We start from the raw sequence: 21,221 nt of genomic DNA, 5'->3' as shown, positions 1-21,221 counted from the left end.
ATATACCAGAGGTAGTTATATATACCTAGAGAGTGCGCCCGTTATCACGCTGTATTGTGATGAGTGACGCCAACAGCCCAGCACAGCGCCCATGTTACTGTGCCCAGCTCATCCAAAACTTACTTAACACACCTCAATCCTAGCCAGTTTCCTGACCCCACCATTTGACATTATCCCGGTAGCAGCGACGGGCCAAATTTGTGACTTTACCGTGTACCAGCGACGGGGGGCCAAATTTTTGCTATTATAACTCCCAAAAAAAGAGATGATGCATAAACTGATGACAAATGCGTTGATATATATTATGAAATGGTTTGCGTGAGTGATGATTTTTTCTCATTTTTCTCGCTTAGAAAGGCATTTAAGAAACATGATCCCCGCAGCTACTGGGTTAAGAAAACTGAGGATATCATCGTCTTCCTGGAAAGAAATCTGCATCACATAAGCATATATTTGCAACAATAATGAGGATACAAATATACGAAAATGATGTCTAAGTAGCGCATGAACATCCCCTCACACTTGTTATCCTTCAACTCCTTAGTGCTCAGCTATTTGTTACTGTTTAATTTTTAAGCATGGTTCCTGAATTAACACGCTTTTCTGATTACGTTGGTAGAGGATGCGTCTCAATGGGAAAATATATAAAAGGTCAAAACTACTTCGGAACATAAACTGTGCCGTGACAGCTTTCCCTGTTGTTGTTGTTGTTGTTTCTCGTGTTTATAAAATATATTCTGCTGTTATCATATAAATCACTGGCGGCACAACGAATATCTTCATGCATATAATCAGTCAATCAATCAGTGGGGGCATTCGCCGGAGGGCGAGTTGCCTCACTAACCCTATGACGCCAAGTCCGGGGGTTCCTCCGGGCGAGTCTCCATGCAGGCCCCCTTCCCATCCTGAGTACCTCCCGGCAGGATCTATCGACTTTCTCAAGTCACGAACTCCGTGGGCGTCCCCTTGGCCTCCTCCACTCAGGACTGTCTTTTACAGTGACATCCCGATGAGCAGGGTCAGCTTCAGGGTAACGTGCCACGTGCCCGTATGTTTGCCCGCCTGTTTGACGCAAAGTCATCCCAGCGATATCCCACGATTTTACGTAGACATTTATTACCAAAGGCATCAATCCGCCTCTCCAAGTCCCCATTTACTATCCATGTCTCACAGCCGTAGTGTAAGACAGCTAGGGAGCACAAGGGACTTGAAAATCCGGATCTTTGTCCTTCTGCACAGGTATTGACAACGCCATCTACTCGTGCTGAGCCAGTCCATAACACTGTGGGCCAAGCCAAGCCATCGTAATACTTCCTGGCGAGACTCACCGCTGTTATAAATTACGCTGCCAAGGGATGTGAAATTTTCCGAGATCTCAACGTCCTCGCCACACGCATGAACAGACTGTACTGTCTCATCTAGCAGGCCTCCAAACACCTGTACCTTATTGGTCTTGGCCCAGGAGACCTTCACGCCTCCTCGTGCAGTGCCTCGAGAGCCATCATCATAATCTCCAGCGACTCCGCCAGGATTGCTGCATCATCGGCAAAAATAAGATCAGTGACCCTGATATTGCCAACGGATGCTCCACGTACCCAGTCCATACAATTAGTGTTGAAAAGTGATGGGAAGGAACACAGCCCTGCCTGCATATAAGGATACGATGTAATTCAGCATAAAGGCACAGGTTATGTTCCGAGGTAATTTTGGCCATCTTGTTATTATCACATTAAGACGTATTCAGTACCAGCGTAATTAGAAAAGTGTGTAGATTCAGGAACCGCGCTCAAAAAATATAAAATGAGAAATAGATGAGCTCTAAGGAGCTGTAGAAAAATAAGTGTGAGACAATATTGATGCTCTGCTCTCCATTACGCCTATATTTACGTAGATTTATGCTAATGTGATGCAGATTATTTTTTTTTTTTATCCAGGAAGGCATTAACGGCCTCAGTTTCTGTCTTAGTATCAAATGGTTGTGTGAGGAAGCTGGGTGAGAGTGAGGTGTGTGAAGTCGTAAGTTTTGGATGGACTGGGCACAGTAACATGGCCGCTGACCCAGTTTCAGCAGTGACTTTTCCAGGGCTCGTCGTGCACTCTATAGAACTCTGTGGTATTTATCTTCATCCCGTCACTGTTTTTAACGGAGTTACTATTGTATTAGTTGATAGGAATTAAAGTTTGTTGACTGTGTTATGGTGCCCAGTAGTTGTTTATTCATATGAATTGTTTATTTTACTCAGTCAGGTAATGCCTAGGGAGGGTGTAACAGCACCTTTAGGGCAGGCAGCAGGTCATCGGAACCAGCCAGCAGCAAGTTTTCCGTCCCTCCCCAAAACTTCCCCGAACACTGATTATTATGCAACACACCTTCACCCGTCATTTAACCACCACCTTCTTTTTTTCTTCTCTTTCAGTCAGTATATATTTCGTGAGGCTAATTTTGTCAGTTTTTAACAGGAACATAAAATGGGGAGACTTTCATGAACTGGCCAGCAGTACCAAAGAAAAAAATAAGAAAAATGATTTTGTTTTAAACTAGGGCCTACCTATACAGTCCTTACATCCACAAAACAAATTATATGATCATCTAATTGGGAGAACAGTTATTAATGGGCGATAAATACATGAAGGAGAAAGGGGCGGGGAGGTGGGAGGCACACAGCGACGGACACACACACACTTTTTATTTGAAAATGACCACACCGAAGAAACAAAAGCAACAATACATAAGTTTTGGACAATAAGAGAAAAAAGAATGAAAGGAGAAGAAAAAAAATAGACACAGACAGTAAAAACACAATAGGGAGTGCCGTTACAAAGGCGAAACTCCCGACCGAGTCTACCGTTACCAGATTGTCGTACTAGGCATACTTTTTTCGTCTGCTTGAGGCCCAACACTGTCGAGCCTACACTGATAACGATATACATTTACAATTAGAGTTCAGATGGTTAATTATCGATGTTTTTCTGCAATTTGTATGGGTCAGGAACAGGAAAATACGATGTTCTGAGTACGATAATCTGTTGAATACTACACACAGTACACACAGACGGCGGTCAGCTGTTGCTCGTGCAGGCGGCGTGTCTCTTGTGTGTGTCGCTCGGCAGCCCGCAGCCTCCTCGCCCTCCGCCCTCCTCCGCGCCTCGCCATGCTCGTCAAGGAGTTGTAAGTACACACCTGGAGGGCAGTATGTGTCAGGGAGGCGGGCATGGGTGGGGGTGAGGCAGGTGGCGGTGGCCCAGGGATGACTCAGCCTGACAGGGATGTGGCCGCTCAGAGGGGTGATTAGCGAACCCACCCACGCCATACAACTGTGCACTCCTGATGCTGCCCTTCATTCTCCCACGCTAACCCACTTCATTATCTTGCTATACCCTTGATAAAAAAAAAAATTAAAAAAATAGGGAGGCGATGGTGTCTCTCCTTTGTCCCAGAGCCGCTCAGATGTGACGGTGAGCTGTCAGGATGCCGCCCCCCCCCACCCCTGTCTCGTGCCTCTTGCTGTACAGGTGACCCGTGGGAGAGTCAGGCCTTCATATCGGCACAACCTGTAAAAATAAAAACAATACAAACAATATCCATCACAAATCATCCTATTCCCTGTTTCTTACACACCACATCTTTTCCAGAAATTTCTTCATGGCTTCTATAATTCTCTCATTTGCTTCAGAACTCAGTCCCAGCAGCAGCAGCATCCATTCCCTCTCCGTTCTTGCAATCCTCCCATTCACATCCCAACCCATCTCACTCATTGCCACCCTCATCATCTCCGTCCTTTCTCTCCGGTACCTCCCACACACCAGTATCACGATGCTAAATAGAAGCCCTGCCCTCATTGCATTCAGGTGGAGGGAGCGGAATATGAAAATGGATAAGCCCCTACCCCTCACTGAAAGCTAAGCACTCCCATTGGTTGTCTTTCAGTGTTTCATTCATCATTTTGTAGTTTCCCATAGTGGAGTGAGTTTGGTGTGCCTCCATTTGACCATCTCTGCTGCCTTGGCTCATCCTAACCTAATCAAATGAGATCAATTGCAAAGCATATAAAAGGGTTTTTGGTGCTACTTTAGCATGTGGTCTACCACAGTATTTGAGGCCCCTAGTATCATACTGTACCAAGCGCCGTTTAAAAAAAAAAAAAGAGAGAAAATCGCCTCCAAAGTTTTACGACATTTAACCCGGTAGCAGCAACGGGCCAAATTTGTGCCATGATATTTACCCCAAAAATAGATGATATATAATCTGATCACAAATGCTTTGATATATATTATGAAATGGTTTGTGTAAGGCGTGATTTTTTCTCATTTTTCTTGCTTGGAGGGACCATTAAGAAACATGATCCCTGCTGCTACCGGGCTAAACGTACATATTTCAGAAACTAAAAGAGATATTCCATTGCATTTTCTTTTAAATGTTGTGTAACGCCGCATTCCCCGCAGTCTCAAAGGCCCCCTATCCAAATTTGGTTGTGAGGGGTGAGTATGGGCAAACACTAGAATAATACCCTGAGAATACTAACATTGGAAGTTGATATTTCCACTTTATCGGGTTCCTCAACCATTTCCTGCCTCTTACAGGGGCAGCAACTTCTCCCCCTTCCCCTTCGCCACTCGAAGAACTCATAGGGATAGTATTTCAGTGGTAAAATTGCACAGAAATGATAATGCTTGCATCTCCACCGTGTGTAAACAGAATCTGGCGCCAGCGACAGAATCGTGAACGCTGATTTTGCAGCATGCATTCTGTACCTGATAGAGGGATATTTGGGGACACGGTACACAGTCTGATGTTCTATTGTTACCCAAGTGCTCCTGACATGAGTTATGAACAAAGGTAATTCCTGGACAGGTATTTTTTGATCTGGCAGAATTGTTGTTTGAAGTCAGTGTTTGATGAGAAAATTGAAGTGATCTGCTAATTATTATGTCCCAACTACAATAAATGTTTTGACAGCAATTTAATTATTGAATGAAAAACAAAAAATTGAAGGTAGCTTTATAGACTATAGCTTGAAGTTATTTTTCAAATAGTTTAAATGCCTTCATTGTAACCTTTAAGTTGCTTAATGATATTTATAAAACTCAGATTTTTATACTTTTTTTTTCTGTTTACCCCAAGATAACACTGACTGATATTTTATGTAATGCTGCATATTTTATTTGTTTTCACTGATGTCATTTTCTACATCTTTTACTACTTAACAGCAGTAGTTTTTCCTAAGTGTTTATAAATCTCTGCAAGCTGTTTACTTTTCATCTTCTTCCTCCTCCTTTCACAATTTTTTTGTTTGATTGCAGAATGATAGTGTTGCATTTATTAATATTTGTGTATTCCTGTAATCACATGTTTATTTTTAATCATTATGTTGGTATGCCTTTTATATATATTAGTTATTCAGCTCAATTTCCAACCCTGTGATGCAGTGAGCCTTGCAGCCTTCCATATCAAAGCTTTATGGGTGTCCTCTGTATTTCAGTAGAGTCATCCTGCCCCTCACGGTGGAAGAGGTAGGTGCCCTGAGTTGTATTTGGGTCGGTTGTGGATTTTCCTTTCTCTACTGCTATTTTTATTGAGTACATTTACATGGAAGTTTTCCATGTGGTATGGTATGAAACATGTGAAATGACTGTAGCTGCAACTTTTCATTCAATATTTTGATTATATATGTAAACATATGTACGAAGCACTTGTATGATGTCCTCCACTTTGTATCCTGACAAATATGTCTCATGAATAATGGCACAGCATGACAGCTACTGGATTTCTGTCAACATTTCTTACTGACACAGAGTATAACACAGTCACACCCAGTCCACTCCAACTCTTGCCATTGAAATCCACCCCTCTGCATAATTTATTCCCTTTGTGTCTACACACCACTGATGCAATTCAGTTTATTACACAAGCAGTCACTTAGCTACCAGCCAAGTGTTAACCCTTTCAATGTTCACCACCAGCTGTGGCTTTCATCCTCTTTCACTGACCAGCCTGGTGGACAAACCTACAACTTTGCAATCCTCAGTGATCTAGAGCAGTTGGTTCAGCACCCTACATGAATTCTTGACCATCTTGGAGACAGGCCTAACGTACTTGACCTCTTCTTTTCAAACAATTTACTTTCAAGCAATTGCTTTCAAGAAATTTACCTAGATTCGTGGTGTAAACTAAGCCGTGCATCCCAATGATCAGATATCTTTTCTTGTATAAAGAGCAAATGCATCAATCACAGCCTAACAACTAGTGCTTACTCAGTATTATTGTTATTGGGTGTGCATGAATTAGTCTTCAGTCACACATTCAGTAAATGTGAACTCATCGATTTAATGACTTGACTATTTACCAAGAAGTGGTCGAACTATCACTCTTTTACAACAATATGTTACTATCCTTTAGGTAAGGTGGTGGCGTGTATATAAACAGATCTTGACTCTTTAAATGGCTATGGATCGATACTTTTGTTGAATTTGCCAAGCTGCTCAGTTAATAACTACAACACATTTAATTTTTAGCTGCTTGGGAAATAACATTATATATTTTTGAAATTCTTGATGGGGGTTCACTTTATTTATTTATTTTTTTTTTTTTCAAGATCTTTGTATGCATTATATACTAAAAATAATAAGGATTTTATTTGATAAGATGCTTTTAAAATGCATAATATTATATTTATATAATTTTTTGTTAAATTTGACCTGGGATCAAAGTCACCCCATTTTACGGTATTCATCATTTACAATATTAGGAACAAAATAAGTGATCTTTCTCCTAGTTTAGCGGGGGCTTCGTGGTGCAGTGGTTAGCACACTCGGCTCACAACCAAGAGAGCCCGGGTTCGATTCCCGGGCGGAGTGGAAAAATTTGGGCGGCTTTTCCGATACCCTACACCCCTGTCCACCCAGCAGTGAATGGGTACCAGGTATTAATCGGGGGTTGTGTCCCGTCTCCTGGGATCTGTTCCCTTCTCTTATAATTCCTTCCCCTTCTGTCTCTCTCCGGCATATGACCACAGATGTTGCGCCGACTAAACGAAACTTTCCAACTTTTCCTAGTTTAGCAATGCAGTAATAAGGTTTTGAAAAAAATATATATGAAATTACTAAAATAAAATGTAATCATTTTAGATATCATTTACTAACTCTTATGTTACTGTAGCTTGTGTCTGCATTTTTAGTTGTGAGAGAAAACCCATATTCAGACCATGAGAGACTTGCATCACATCAGCTGTGTAGAATTAAACTTCACTACCCTAAACGCACAAAGTAAAGTTTTTTTTCTCTGTACGCAGTACCAGGTGGCCCAGCTGTACAGTGTGGCCGAGGCAAGCAAGAATGAGACTGGTGGAGGCGAGGGCATTGAGGTGTTGAAAAATGAACCCTTTGACAACCACCCTCTCCTCGGGGATGAGTACAGCAAAGGGCAATACACCTACAAAATTTACCACCTGAAAAGGTAATCACATGACCGTTCTCTTCTTGGTGCATTGCTAGGAAATTTTCACAGTTCCATAGCATAGTGAATATATATAGATGTAGGAAAGCATCCTTATAACTCTACTGTGAAATCAGATTTTTACTTTAGACTGAACGTTTGGTTGGAATTCCATGATTTCCAAAAACTTCAAACTTTTTACTGGTGCAACATACAGGAAAATTTATTAAAGAAAAGTTGCTCATTTTATCACAGTGGAGTCTGAAAAATATAGCTATAATCTTTTACCCAGAAATTTACTGCCTACAGAGACCCAAAGTTGCAGTGAAACTCGAAAAATAATTTTTGTAATTTTTCATTCTGGAAGGAATCTCATTTAATAAAAGTTCTAGAAAATCATCTGTATAACTCATCAGTGAAATCAGATTATGATTTGGACAGACCATTTGGCTGGAATTCCATGATTCCCCAAAAAATCCAACTTCCGCTTCCCACTCCTCTGAACACTCCTGTAAACAAGATATTGGTTCATATAGAACATCACGTATATCAGTGGATGTGTTAAGATTACGCTCGGCACTCACACAATGAGCAGAAACTAAAGGAAGATCACCAAAACAGGACGGCTGAGGGAACATAATCGCTTTGCAGATGACATGATGCATAGGCAGGAACTGTAGACTATTTTTAACACCAAGTGGTGGTAAGGGACAAAAGAGGTGCCAGTTAGTCACTTAGCATCGACAGAGACCTAGTTACGCGCACCCTTCAAATTCCGGATAGCTTCTCGCTTTCCGGCGCTGGCGTAATGCTCATTACCCACGTCTGATAGAACTATATGACGCCAGCAGCATCAACGTCATTATGGGGTTAATACTACTGTATTATTACTTTTGTTGTTGCTGTTATTGATATCATTATTTTTAAAGATGGCTTATGCTCTTTATGCATGTACTGTATAGCTGCTGGAGAGGTATGAGTAATTAATCCACTCTCCTCTTTATCCTAATCATGTTTTTCAGTAGCCATTTCTAGTCATTACTACTTATTATTTCTGGCTTCCACTCCCTTCAGCACAGTTCCACCCTTCATTCAAAGTCTCTTCCCGCCCCTGCCGTTGTCTTTAACCCGCAACCTCTTGTCAGCTGAGTCCCATCATTCATTCATCTTTTCTCTCAGATTTTCTCCACCTTATCATTGAGATTCTCTGTTTATTATCTTAAAACTCATCTTCACCCAGCAAAGTGCCATCCTTCATCCGTCTACTAGCACCTGAGGGCTCCCTTGAGATGCATGAGGAGGCCTGGAACGCCTACCCTTATTGCCGAACGGTCATCTCGGTGAGTCTGTTCATATATTCTCTGTTCTTGATATTGCCAGAAACTAAATAGCCATATACTTTTCATGATGGGGATCATAACACAGTATGATATAGGGTATCCATGTGATACCTTATACAATATGTAGGTGACTGCATTATTGTTTTCAGTACAATTTCTCTCCACTAACTGTTAGAAGGTAATCATGTAACACCTTCCTCCATAGAATACCTAGAGAAACTGTGTGGTGCAGCTAAGGGTTACATGATAGCATTTCTTTATATGAAAGTTGTTCAAGAAACTTAAGTCACATTTTTGTACAGTAAAAGCTCAGTTATCTGGATCTGCATTATTCACAATCTGATATTATCCACATGAGAACTTGTACCTCTAAACCTATCACTGTATTCTCATGTGATGAGGTTAGGGCAGGGATATCTGCATCAAGACTGAGATGCACAAATTTATCACATTATAATAGCTTACAGTTAAGTAGGGGAAACAATGTCCAAAACTGTCACAAAGTCAGCACAATGTGCAAATTATTTGGAGGATTTTTGCAAAGGGAGAGCAACGTGTGTGAAGCCGGTGACTGCCCATGGACTCGCCGGCCAGGCCTCTGTGCACTCAGGTCATGGCTGGCACAGGCTACCCTCCCTGCATGCAGTCTTGCCTTTCTCTCTGGCACATCAACTTGGGGCACCGCAAAGCATGAACAAGGCGAACTCGTGTCTCGGTATGTCATCATCCAAAGTCTGGAGGAGCCAGAGGAAGAGGCTGCTGCTGCTATTGCCTCTGCACAACAGATGCTTAAATCCATTGTGGTTCAGTCTTGGACTCCATCAGTCACCTCCAAGCATAGAATGTAACTGCTGCTCTAAAGACTTAAATGGACAAAGTTGTAAACAGTAAATATAACTCAAACATAACATTTATTATACAAAGATAAGTGGCAGACAGAACCTCAGCTGACAGAAAGGCTGCCATATGCTTCCCCCATATTGGCAGCACCAGCCTTGGCACACACCTCTGAGGCCAAGAACATTATACATAGTTTCCTTGCAGATGATGCACTACATCCCCTCAAACCTTGACAGTCACTTCACATATGAGCCAGAGAAACAAGTGTTTCCTTGTTGTTCAGGAAAAACAGCAGCTTCACCACCTTGGAAGTGTTTTGTGATAAGCACAGCAGTGGGAAAAGGGGCCCGTTTTCTATAGTCAAATACTCAGTAGTGTCTAGTGAAAGCTAATGAATCATTTTTTCAGACTCAATAGGAATGTTTTGAAATAACTTGTTTACAAAAAATCATGTACTAGATAAATTACCCTGTCCATGCAATAAGAAAATATCTGAACAAGGGCTATACACACACACTTTTGATCTTGGTCCTTGGATGTAAACAGCTGTTTGTTGTTATTTTGACATTTGTGGCGAGAGCTGCCCTGACAGGATGGATGGTTCTTGCTGCAGTGTGACCACTTCCCCTAGGTGGGCAAGGTTGGCCCAGCCTCCAGTTCAGAAATACAAGTGGCTAGAGTGACCTTAGCTGAACACAGCTACAGTGCTGTAAGTTCACAAGGTCCAATCTGGCTGGGAAAAAATGCAAATGAGGCATGTGGGACTTCTTCAATCTCCATCTGTGATAGTCAGTCGTAAAAACTCCTCCCACATTATCCATATTTTTTATTCATCTGCAAAGGCCTTGGCCAGATATATTTGGATAACTGAGAGTTTACTGTATAATCATCATATTTGTGTAGCATGATTACCAAGCTCAAATGTTGTCTTGATAACTATGCCAAATGAACCTTTTGACTGGCCTTATTTGCACCACATTTTTTTTCTTATTGGTTCAATAAAATATCTTCCCTTCATGAATGGAGTTGGCTGAATTCTTGTGTGTGTGTGTGTGTGTGTGTGTGACATGTTATAACATGTTTACAATTAGTTGCCTTTCAGAACCCTGGGTACATGAAGGATAATTTTTTCATAACGATAGAGACCCTGCACGCCCCGGACGATGGCGTGTCCGAGAATGTGAGTGAGGCATGGCACACTTCACCTGGCATGCTTCTCTTAGCTGTACCCAATGAAATGCTTACACTCCTACAGTCTGAAGCCCTCACAGTACTTTACCTGCTTCTTTATGCAAACAAACATGCTCTTAACACTCCTGTTGTCTGACGCTGTGACTATTTAACACCCAAATGTACGTTTTTATATACAATTCTGTTCTGTGAAGCCTCATTGATAATTTTACACATGACTAGTATTACCATCCATACTCATACATTAAGACTAGTCATTCAGTGGTGTTTGAGTGCAGTTCAGGCATATTGGTCAAGTGGACAAGCTTCACTACTGCCTAACAAACAGCATGCCTGTATCTTCTTACCTTTTGAATCTATTGTCTACCTGCTTCATTGTGGGATTGATACTTATATACTTAGGCTAAATTTTACTTACAGATGTGTATTCATAATCCATCTCAGCTCAGTGTTAGCATAAGTTGGGGGCTTCATGGTGCAGTGGTTAGCACACTCAGCTCACAATCGAGAGAGCCTGGGTTCGATTCCCGGGCGGAGTGGAAAAATTTGGGCGGCTTTTCCAATACCCTACACCCCTGTCCACCCAGCAGTGAATGGGTACCAGGTATTAATCGGGGGTTGTGTCCCATCTCCTGGGATCTGTTCCCTTCTCCTATAATTCCTTCCCCCTCCTGTCTCTCTCCGGCATATGACCACAGATATTGTGCCAATTAAATGAAACTTTCTAGCATGAAGTTTGCATCACTTGTAGCAGATGTAGGTGTAAATCTTACATTTGTTTATTTAAATGTGCTGAAACGCTAATGCTTTCCTGCATGATTAACTTTCCATCACATGCATGACAGAATCCAACGTACATGAAGAAAAACTTTACTGTGTGTATTGAAACGCTTCATGCGCCAGACATGGGAACTCAGGAAAATGTGAGTCTGCTCTGTTTTCATGCCTTGTAATTGTTTGTCTGTAAAAATTATTGTATTTAGACTAATGTTGTTGTTCATGGAATAAAAGCAAATGTTTAGTGTAATGCTGTTTAAAATATGTTTTGGTCATGTGAAGAGTTTGTTTTTGCAACTTATAATTTGCTCTCTTCAACTTTACATGAAACTGATTAGTTTTCTTGGAGAATTATTGAAGTAAGTGTTTTAACAAGAATCTACTGTAGAAATATTTGTATTGTTAACCCGGTAGCAGCGATGGGCCAAATTTGTGGCTTTACCGTGTAGCAGCGACGGGCCAAATTTGTGCCATGATATAATCCCCCTCAAAATAGATGATACATAATCTGATCACAAATGCTTTGATATATATCATGAAATGGTTTGTGTGGGTGATGATTTTTTCTCATTTTTCTCGCTTAGAGGGACCATAAAGAAACATGATCCTCGCTGCTACCGGGTTAAGGGTAGTGAATCAACATTAACTTATGTAATGGTAATAAGTCTGCTTTACTTCAGGCTCACAAACTAATGGGAGAGAAGCTCAAGCTGCGGGAAGTGGTAACTGTAGATATCTCCAATGATTCTGTCAAGTCTGCAGATTATAAGGAAGAGGAAGATCCAACAAAATTCAAATCAGAAAAGACTGGACGAGGACCCTTAACAGGCCCCCAGTGGTGGAAGAAGGTGCGTTCTTGTACTGTTACTCTTCATTGTGTTATTTATAAGAAAGAAAGATACACTTGTATGCAAAACAATATTCCTCCTGTAACTTATTTTCAGTCTACCTGTTGAAACTCTTTCCTCATTCCTCATTCCAGTTTGAGCCATGAGTCAGGACTAGGTACAGTGGCCTCATGTCTAACACAGGAATTCGGTCAGAGATCACATCACATTGGACGAAATTAGTGTTGGACAAACAGAAAAACCTCTGGGAAATCAGAGAATATCTGAAAAATATATCCGATCATTGATTTCCCTGATATCAGATTTCCCAGACAATTTCCAGGGTCCATCAATTGTCAGACATATGCCCAGTCAATGGGCCTTGTATTGTTATGCTGATTAAGCTGTAGGCCTATTTATATGAAAACAGAAGTTGTTCCGTCCGGTAGACTATGGACCCCTTGAAATTGTTCCATGTATTGGGAACCACTATAATAACATGTTATAAGAATTGGCCAAAAGGGATGTTTCAGCTACATTACATTTTATTTACAGTGTGATCCTGTGATGACTTGCTACAAACTAGTAACCTGTGAATTCAAGTGGTTTGGCTTCCAAACCAGGATAGAAAAGTTCATCATGGACACTGAGCGCAGACTTTTCACCAACTTCCACAGGTAACAATAAAGATTATGGCAGGGCAGAAATACATAAAGGTTATCTCTCAGAGTCACAGACATGCACTACCACTTTAACAGCATTTCAACATAGCTGATACGTACTACAGTACTCTCTCGAGTTTCGCGCTATCCAAGTTTAGCGATTAGTCCTAAATTCTTACCATCATGACTTTCGCGTATTACCGCCACGAGTTTTGCGTTGCTTTGACATGTTTGGGTCACGTCTACCTACCGTCGGCGTCATGCGTGCTGCCTTAAAAGGCGGTGTCCAACCATTGGGGCTATGGGCAACCGCGGTTGCCCGTATTCCCAACCAGGAGTGAGTTGTTGGTTGTCCTTACGAATGGAAAACGGTTGTGAGTACGAGCGTGGGTACGTGGGTACCAAACGGCTTCATGAAAACAAACAGACGACGGCAGTGGCTGAGGAGTGAGGAGCAGTGGAAGATGGCCCACCAAGAGACTCGTAAAATGGACTGGCAGAGCTGCTTTGCTTACTACTTGATTAACAAGATAAGAGAACACCCCGTGCTGTGGAACCACAGTCCAAAAATCTTTTTCTCACGTCTATGAAAATTGTAGATCTCCCGGTGTTGTTTTCCTTTTCTTCTTTTTCTTCTTCTTTTGACCTGTAATGCATGGCAGCCACGGTGAAAAGTAGTAGTGAAAAATTGCAATAGGGCATAGAAAAGCAAAATCAAGGAAAGAAAAGGACAGAAAAACACCTAAGTTCAGGGTGAAGTGTATAAGTGTGCACTGTTAAGTGACTCAGGGCCACTTTCACAGTCACTTTGTTTGTTTTGATCGTTACCAATGGCGGCGATCGCTGCTTAGTATTTCATGTGAAACTGGCCGATGGGGTAGTGGCGGCTGCAGACGAAGCGAGAGATGTTGAGAGTGTGTGGTAAGTGCTTGGCTAGGCTAACCCCGCAGCCGCCACTACCCGATCGGCCAGTTTCACGTGGAAATACTATAGCAGCGATCGCCGCCATTGGTAACGATCAAAACAAACAATATGACTGTGAAAGCGGCCCTAAGTGCATGTTGTGAAGTATAAAAGTGTGGAGAAGGAGGACCTAAGAACCGATACAAAACGTTACAGGTCAAAAGAAGAAGAAGAAGATCCACAATACTGGCCGGTGTTGTGAGAAATATCTCCCCGATGAAATTAGTCATTCTGCTGTCCACCACGCATGCACGTGGTGAGAATACACAGCAGTAAAAGTATTAATTTGCCTGGTTTTGTTATAGTCTGTCCGCTTGTGATCTTTGTGAGCGGTGAGGGAAATATGGAAACAGCAAGCAAGTTGAACCTCTCTGCGAGCTATTTTGCGGCGGCAGCAGCAGTTTATGTTCAAGAGGCATTGAAAAGTCAATCATGATAGTTGTGATTTCATGATTTTTAACAGAAAGAGTCAGCAGATTATTTCATAACACACAGAAAACTACCAGAAAAATATAGGTTTGTCCAAATGTCCCACGGGTGACCGTGAGCCACTGCCCTTACTTTAGCAGACGACACCACGTGGATCACAAGCATTCATTCAGAACTGCCAGCCAATTGTAAGGCAGCTGCCTTCAACTGCGGCTTAAAAACGATCTGTTCTTACTTCCCCTTTTCTGCCTATTAACAAGGTACAGTAGAGCCCCACTTAGCGTGAGATCAATTAGCGCGAACCGCAATTAGCGCGAGCCACCATCTACCGAGAAAAAAATTAATTAGTGCGAAAGCCTCAGATAGCGCGAGCAGCCACCACGACTGACTTTTTGAAAATTGCGCCAAGCCGCCATGATGCGCGGCACAAGCCGCCATGATGCACGGCACAAGCCGCCATGATGCGCAGCACAAGCCGCCATGATGTGCAGCACAAGCTGCCATAATGCGCGGCACAAAAGCTATAATGCACAGCAATGATGTATGTAATGCAGCAGGGGATTTAAATTTATCTGTAACCACTTTTTTTTTATTTAATCGAAATAAACTTCTCTGCTCGATAGTTCACATGGTTCTCTATTTGCCGAGTGAAGAAAAAAAAAATTACCAACCTCAAAAATACTCATTTAAAATCACACCCAGACATGCCCTTAAGCAGTAAAAGGCATTACAGTAAACCCACCCTTTCACAGACCTCAATATAACATATTTCAGCTTTAACAAACTTTTGGGGGGCAGTGTGGTATATGCAGGGATTTACTGAACAAGTTCAGCAAGTGCTGGGTTTGATCCAGTGGTAGGTCAACCTAACATGTACATGCATGTCGATCAGTGGTGGTTTAAACAAAGTTAACTGGGTAGTGCATGTTTGTTGTCCACCTGACTGTAATCACTTCCAGTCTTGTCCTTCCATGCCTCACCTCTTATCTAATGCATCTAATACCTTGGTTTACGAGTACCTTAATTTACAAGTGTTTTGATTTACGAGCCAGAAAAATTCACTAAAAATGCCTTGGTTTATGAGCGGTGATTTGGTGTGCGAGCATCCTGTTTGTACAAGTCGAAGACATGAGCATGGGTTCCCTTTGTTAGCTGCAAGACGAGAGAGCTCAGAGCAGAAAGCAATAGGAATGGGGTCTCAGTCTGCATTGTACACTCGCAGAGGTAGCGCTCATGCACTCGTGTCCGCTTACTCCAGTGCTCTAGTGTGCGATCTTTGTGTTTTCAGCACTAGTGTGCATTCGTTTTTGTTTATGAGTTTTTTGGTTTGCGAATAAAATTCCAGAACAAATTAAGCTCGTAAACTGGGGTATGACTATAATCAGAAATGATTAGGCATAGCAAACATTTCACCTCATAAAACGAACAAGGTTTCTTATATGCAAAATGTTCGGCTCCCTCAGATATAATGGATTATCAGATATAATGTCACCTCCTTCCTCCCAATTAGTTCTTTTAAAGCAAAGGTTTACAGTATGTGGTTATTTAATTGTTTCAAAAGTACAGTGCTCCATGATCCTGTCTTCCTACTACTGGTTACTTTTTTTTTTTTTTTTTTTTTTCATGTAATAACTTTTGTCTCCCCACCTAAGTTTGAAAAGTAAAAGTTTGATCTGCATGAAAAAAGGCAGACTAAAAGAATGTGTTATTTGTTTACCTTCCTAACTCGAGAAAAAGGGAGTTTCTTAGCTATGAAGTAGAACATCCTGGAGGCTGTGTATGAGTTTCATTGTGTTATTGCAGGCAAGTGTTCTGTTGGATGGATAGATGGCACGGAATGAACATGGATGACATTAGACGTCTAGAAGATGAAACAAAGGAGGAACTTGATGAGGTGTGTATTATTAGTGATATATACATACTTGTGTGTGTGTTTGTGTATATTTATCTCATTGTTTACAGACTTTGAGTCATGCTCCTGTTGTTCTGCTTCCACATCCATTCTTTTCCAGTTTGACTTTCAAGCTCATAAATGCTCCTCTTGAACCACCATACATTTTTTTTTACAGTAAAGTTTTACATTTGGCATATCTCAATTAAATCATTTCTATCCAACTCATCCATTCCACTTGTATTCCTGTACAACGCTATCTGGTCTCCACTTTCTCTTCTTTCTTTAAGTGTTGGTAGGCTTAGTTCCTCCATTCTAGTCTCGTATGACAGATTTGATAGTTCTGGTACCATCCTATATGCAATCCTTTTGATCCTTTCAAGTTTCCTTATATCCTTTTTCCTGTGTGGTGACCAAACAACCACTGCATATACTCTAACCTTGGTCTAATCAGTGTTGTTATTATTTTCATCATGTTCCCATCCAAGTAGTAAAATGCCTCTCTAATATTTTGCAACAAACTATGTTTTTCCTAATATCTTATTTATTTGCTTCTCAGGTATCAGTGTATCTTGTATTATGATTCCTAAGTCTTTTTCTTCATTCACTGTGTCGATGATTGTCCTTCCCATCCAATGCATTCCACTTGGTCTATTTTTACTTTTCCCATTTTCATTGAGTGACATTTCTTTTGTTAAACTCCATTTCCCATTTTTAGCTCCATTCATGTATTTTATTTATATCTTCCTGCAGCTTATTACAATCATTATCATCTCTTATTTTTCTAAACAGTTTGGCATCATCTGCTAACATACTCTATAACTCTTTACTTTTCCTGCATATCATTTCTGCATATTAAAAACATTAATTTGTGTGTGTGTGTTTGTTGTGTGTGTGTGTGGGTGCATTGGTAGGTGAGGGAAAATAGGAACAGTGATAACTGGAGACACCTCTGCCGTGGCCGCCCCCTTGAGAGATGTTTCTGTGAGGAAGCAGGGCGTTGGAAACAGACAGATTGAGTCTTCCTGTTAGAGGTCCCGTAGGCTTGGTAGTATTCTTATTGATACTCTGCATCCTCACTTATTTCCTTCGATTCAATTTTTATCTGGTGACCAAATCACTCTGCATATTCCAGACTGAGCCTTAGACAGTTTTTTCAACATTTTCTTCCATATAACAAAGAGACATTATGATGGTCAGCAACAGCTTGTATGTTCTTGTTATCATATTTGTGTATTTATCCATTATTGGTCTACTCCCTAATGATGAGGAAATGAAGTGTGCCTTATACAACAGTTGTGAGGTACAATGAATGAAGTGTCAATAGGCCAGGTTCTAGGTTGTGCTGGAGACTAAGGTTGGTATTATAAGACACTTTCGCTTCTCACATCAGCTATTTGTAAAGGTCAAAGAGGGGGTCAATCTGGTTCTAATGAGTGTTTCTTGAGGTTCATGGTACAGAAGAAGGGTCAAACTACCACCAGGGTAATAAAACTACTCCTGGAAATGCCCACTACTCCTACGAAAGCCTTGTCAAATAGGTGTTCTTGGGCCATGAAATGTCTTATAATATGACCGTAAATGCCTCAAGCCATTATCCAATCAACAGCAGACTTACAAGACTAGCATTATCTCTAATTGCAGTCTAGAACATACCAAGTAATATCATATCCCAAATACAATAATAATTCGATCAATTTGTATTGATTATGTTTTCATTTTCCAGCAACGTCAAATCGGCACTGTACGAGGCACAACGGGTGAATAAGAGACTGATGTTCTTACTGTCATTCTCTTTCTACTAAATTTGTCAAGCTCTCTGTTCCAAGGGTATTAGTTTTGAGACATTCCCATGAAGTCCTCTGTATTTGTACACATGCTCTTTGTATTAAGCATTTTCCAGTATGTATTGTCTTACAAAGGAATGTAATTGGTTAAAATCTAGTAACTAATTTATTCACACCTGTATGGGACCAGATTAAGGACTTCCAGTGAAATATCTGTATTTAATAGTAGGTTGGTGGCTGATTCCATACATACATTACTCATATCCTACATTCATGGCTACCCTCATAATGTAAGTATCCTGATCAGTCATTCAGCCATGATGGGTTGAGTGGACATGCTTTGAAGTTGGATGTATCAGTTCTTGACAGTGAATATTATCAAAATCAATTTTTAAGGTATTTTAAAAGCATTTCATGAGTATCTTGGCCTCCTGGTGATTCTGCTGATCCCTGAGCTTAGTGAGAGAGAGGCTCATCTCATGAGGTGGTGATTTTAGTTCTAATACTAAATCATTGGTAACAATTATTAGTGCATACTTATTTACAGTGTGCACAAATTTGTACAAAATAACACTGAAATCAACACCTAAAATTCCAGTTTAATTATAGTTAAGAAATTATTTAGATATTTTCATAAAGAATTCCTTGGAAGGAGATGATTAGAAATAAGAAAACGAATTATATTCCCTCCATGCTGAGGGATTGCCTTACAGTGGACTCTTGCCATGCCAGGCTGTATTTCCCTCAAGAGTGCATATACTGACCAATTTATATGATTTAAAAGTCATCAAATTTTTTTGATGTGATTTTCATCATGAATCTGTCTCTATTAATAAAACATTTATAAATCATAATCTCCAAAATTAGTCCATTAGAAGAAGCACATGATTCATAAAACACTTTGATGGTCATTCTGTAATATGAGTAGAGAGAATGAAAAGAGAAAACTATGCAATCTTAGGGTCTGAGGTCGAGCAAATTAGCATTGTCAGCTGAATCGTGTTGCTAAAGGTTGTTTTAATGCTTTAGTATTCGGATTAAGTTATCAATTTATATTGAATAATTTGTTTTATTATAGTGATTATTTTCTTGTTTTATAAGAAGATTGACCAATAAGTATAATCATTGTCAAAATAAAATTCATCAACTACATTAACAAATTTTTCATCTTACAAAAGTTTGTCTGATTAAACTTCTGTGTTTCTATATGAAATTCACATGCACTTGAATGAATCACAATTACCTTTACAATTGGTTACTAAATAAAATATACTATATTGATTGAGTTAGTCAGTGTTTGATAGCCCAAAAGTGAATCAACAGGTTTTCTTTTTTCCTTGCAACCCATAATGTCAGTAGGCTTTTATGATGGGGCCTGTTGTTAGTGGCACAGGCAAAAAGCTTATAGTGGTCCCATTCTTGGCTTGTCTCATCCTGTCCCCAAGAGCTCTACTTGATCCTCTTGAGAGAGTTTTGCAAGAGTCCAGGTTGATAGAGGGTCATCAGGAGCATGTGGGTTGCCTTCAGCCACTTTCCAATGGCTGATAATTGTCAGCTTGTAGCGGCAGGCAGGATGTGAACCCAAATCTCCTGGAACACTGCTACCACACGCTGACCAATCAATTATCGCATCCGCAAAGTGCATTGGTTCCAACAAATTCTCCTGTTTCATGATTTCACTACCTGGGAATCAGAGATTTGAATGTGGTATTAATAGAGAAGTTACAATGAAATTAAAAAAACATATAGTATGTAGTAGTAGTACTATGTACTATGTTATGCATCAAAGAAAAGTATGTATGGGACATGAGCAGCGATCAAATTAGTGCTTGCTTGTACAGACATCGTCAGAGGCAGTCATGGCGCGCCGCCGTTGAGTGATGAACAGATTTACTCAGTTACTCATTTACTATTTAATTTTGAACAATAACTGAAAAGTCAGAACGATTGAATCACTGATTTTGATGACTGATACCGATTGGCTGATTGAGTCCGATTCACTGTAAAAAAAAAAATATATATATGTGAGCATGCCGCGCTGCAAATGTCTTCGATGGTTTTCTAAGTACCTCAGTTGAGACCAAGGGCGGATCCAGCCTTGAGTTTTGGGGGGGGCCAACTGTTCATCGACGACGGACTGTACACATGGAATTAAGTCACATCGGATTGCATTGTGCTTTTCAGGGGCATAACTCAAGAATTAGATCCAGAATACTTTTGGTCTTTATTAAGCATATATTAATATATAACATATAAGAATCACAATAATCACATCGTAATATTTAAAAACATTGCTTTCATCAGCCTTGACCTTTTTTAATCTTGACAACCCCGTCTTCTTGCCTCCATATGTAAATTTTGACCTTTGCCATATACACTTGTCATGCGATATAATAAATAATAATGAAATGCTCAGATGCAATTATGTTTGCTCGTGTTTGCTTTGCTCGTAGTATGGCTTATAGGCCTATTTCTATCATCATAACTGAAATCCCCACGTCTAAATGTCATACATGTACGAGCGTATTAAAGACAACCTAGACACTTCCAATATCTTTCATCATGAGGAGCAGAGGAGGAAGGATTGGCGATGAAATTACCACACAGGGCATTGGTGAGCAACACCTATTTTTCCAAAAATTTGCAGTATCGCTCGCGCGCTGGGAGAGTGACAATAGACCCCTAGCCCGAGGTTTATGGGCTAAAGATTCGACAGCGCACGCCCTGAGTAAATTCTATATTTAGAAGTCCTTGCTGAAGCTCAACCTTGGTATTTTCCCTAATCGCTGATTGGCCGAAGAGGCCTTCCTTCTCAGCGCTTAATTCCGATTCGCTTGTGCATTGAGGCCATAGAATTGGATTTTGTTTTATGTAGTAGAGCGATGCAGTATCGACTATCGAGTTCTACATGATATGTATATGATTGAGGGAGGCTGACAGTATCTGTAACGAATTTCTTTGGGGGGGGCCAAAACATACTCTCAGAGCGTTTGGGGGGGGCCATGGCCCCGTGGCCCCCCCCCCTGGATCCGCCTATGGTTGAGACTGAGTTGAGTGAAACAATCACAATGTTGACCACGTT

At 40.7% G+C, this 21,221-nt stretch overlaps 1 protein-coding gene across 4 annotated transcripts; it reads left to right on the top strand.

Moving 5' to 3' along the window:
* Positions 1-2,902: 2,902 nt before the first annotated feature.
* LOC126982504 (phosphatidylinositol transfer protein alpha isoform-like) lies at positions 2,903-19,428 on the top strand. Of its 4 annotated transcripts, XM_050834605.1 has the most exons (10): positions 2,903-3,169; positions 5,481-5,511; positions 7,290-7,453; positions 8,673-8,772; positions 10,715-10,792; positions 11,649-11,726; positions 12,261-12,428; positions 12,963-13,084; positions 16,265-16,355; positions 18,079-19,428. In XM_050834605.1, exons 1-10 carry the CDS (start codon positions 3,153-3,155, stop codon positions 18,118-18,120), a joined length of 891 nt encoding a protein of 296 aa, XP_050690562.1. In that variant the 5' UTR covers positions 2,903-3,152; the 3' UTR covers positions 18,121-19,428. The 4 variants fall into 4 exon arrangements, with proteins under 4 accessions (XP_050690562.1, XP_050690564.1, XP_050690565.1 ...); XM_050834607.1 differs by lacking the exon at positions 11,649-11,726 and having other exon boundaries at positions 2,906-3,169; XM_050834606.1 differs by lacking the exon at positions 10,715-10,792 and having other exon boundaries at positions 2,908-3,169.
* Positions 19,429-21,221: the final 1,793 nt, after the last annotated feature.

Source organism: Eriocheir sinensis, chromosome 51 (assembly GCF_024679095.1).
Source record: "Eriocheir sinensis breed Jianghai 21 chromosome 51, ASM2467909v1, whole genome shotgun sequence".
Lineage (NCBI taxonomy): Eukaryota > Metazoa > Arthropoda > Malacostraca > Decapoda > Varunidae > Eriocheir > Eriocheir sinensis.
The sequence above is the reverse complement of the archived record's forward strand: the minus strand, read 5'-3'. Positions and strand labels throughout refer to the sequence as shown.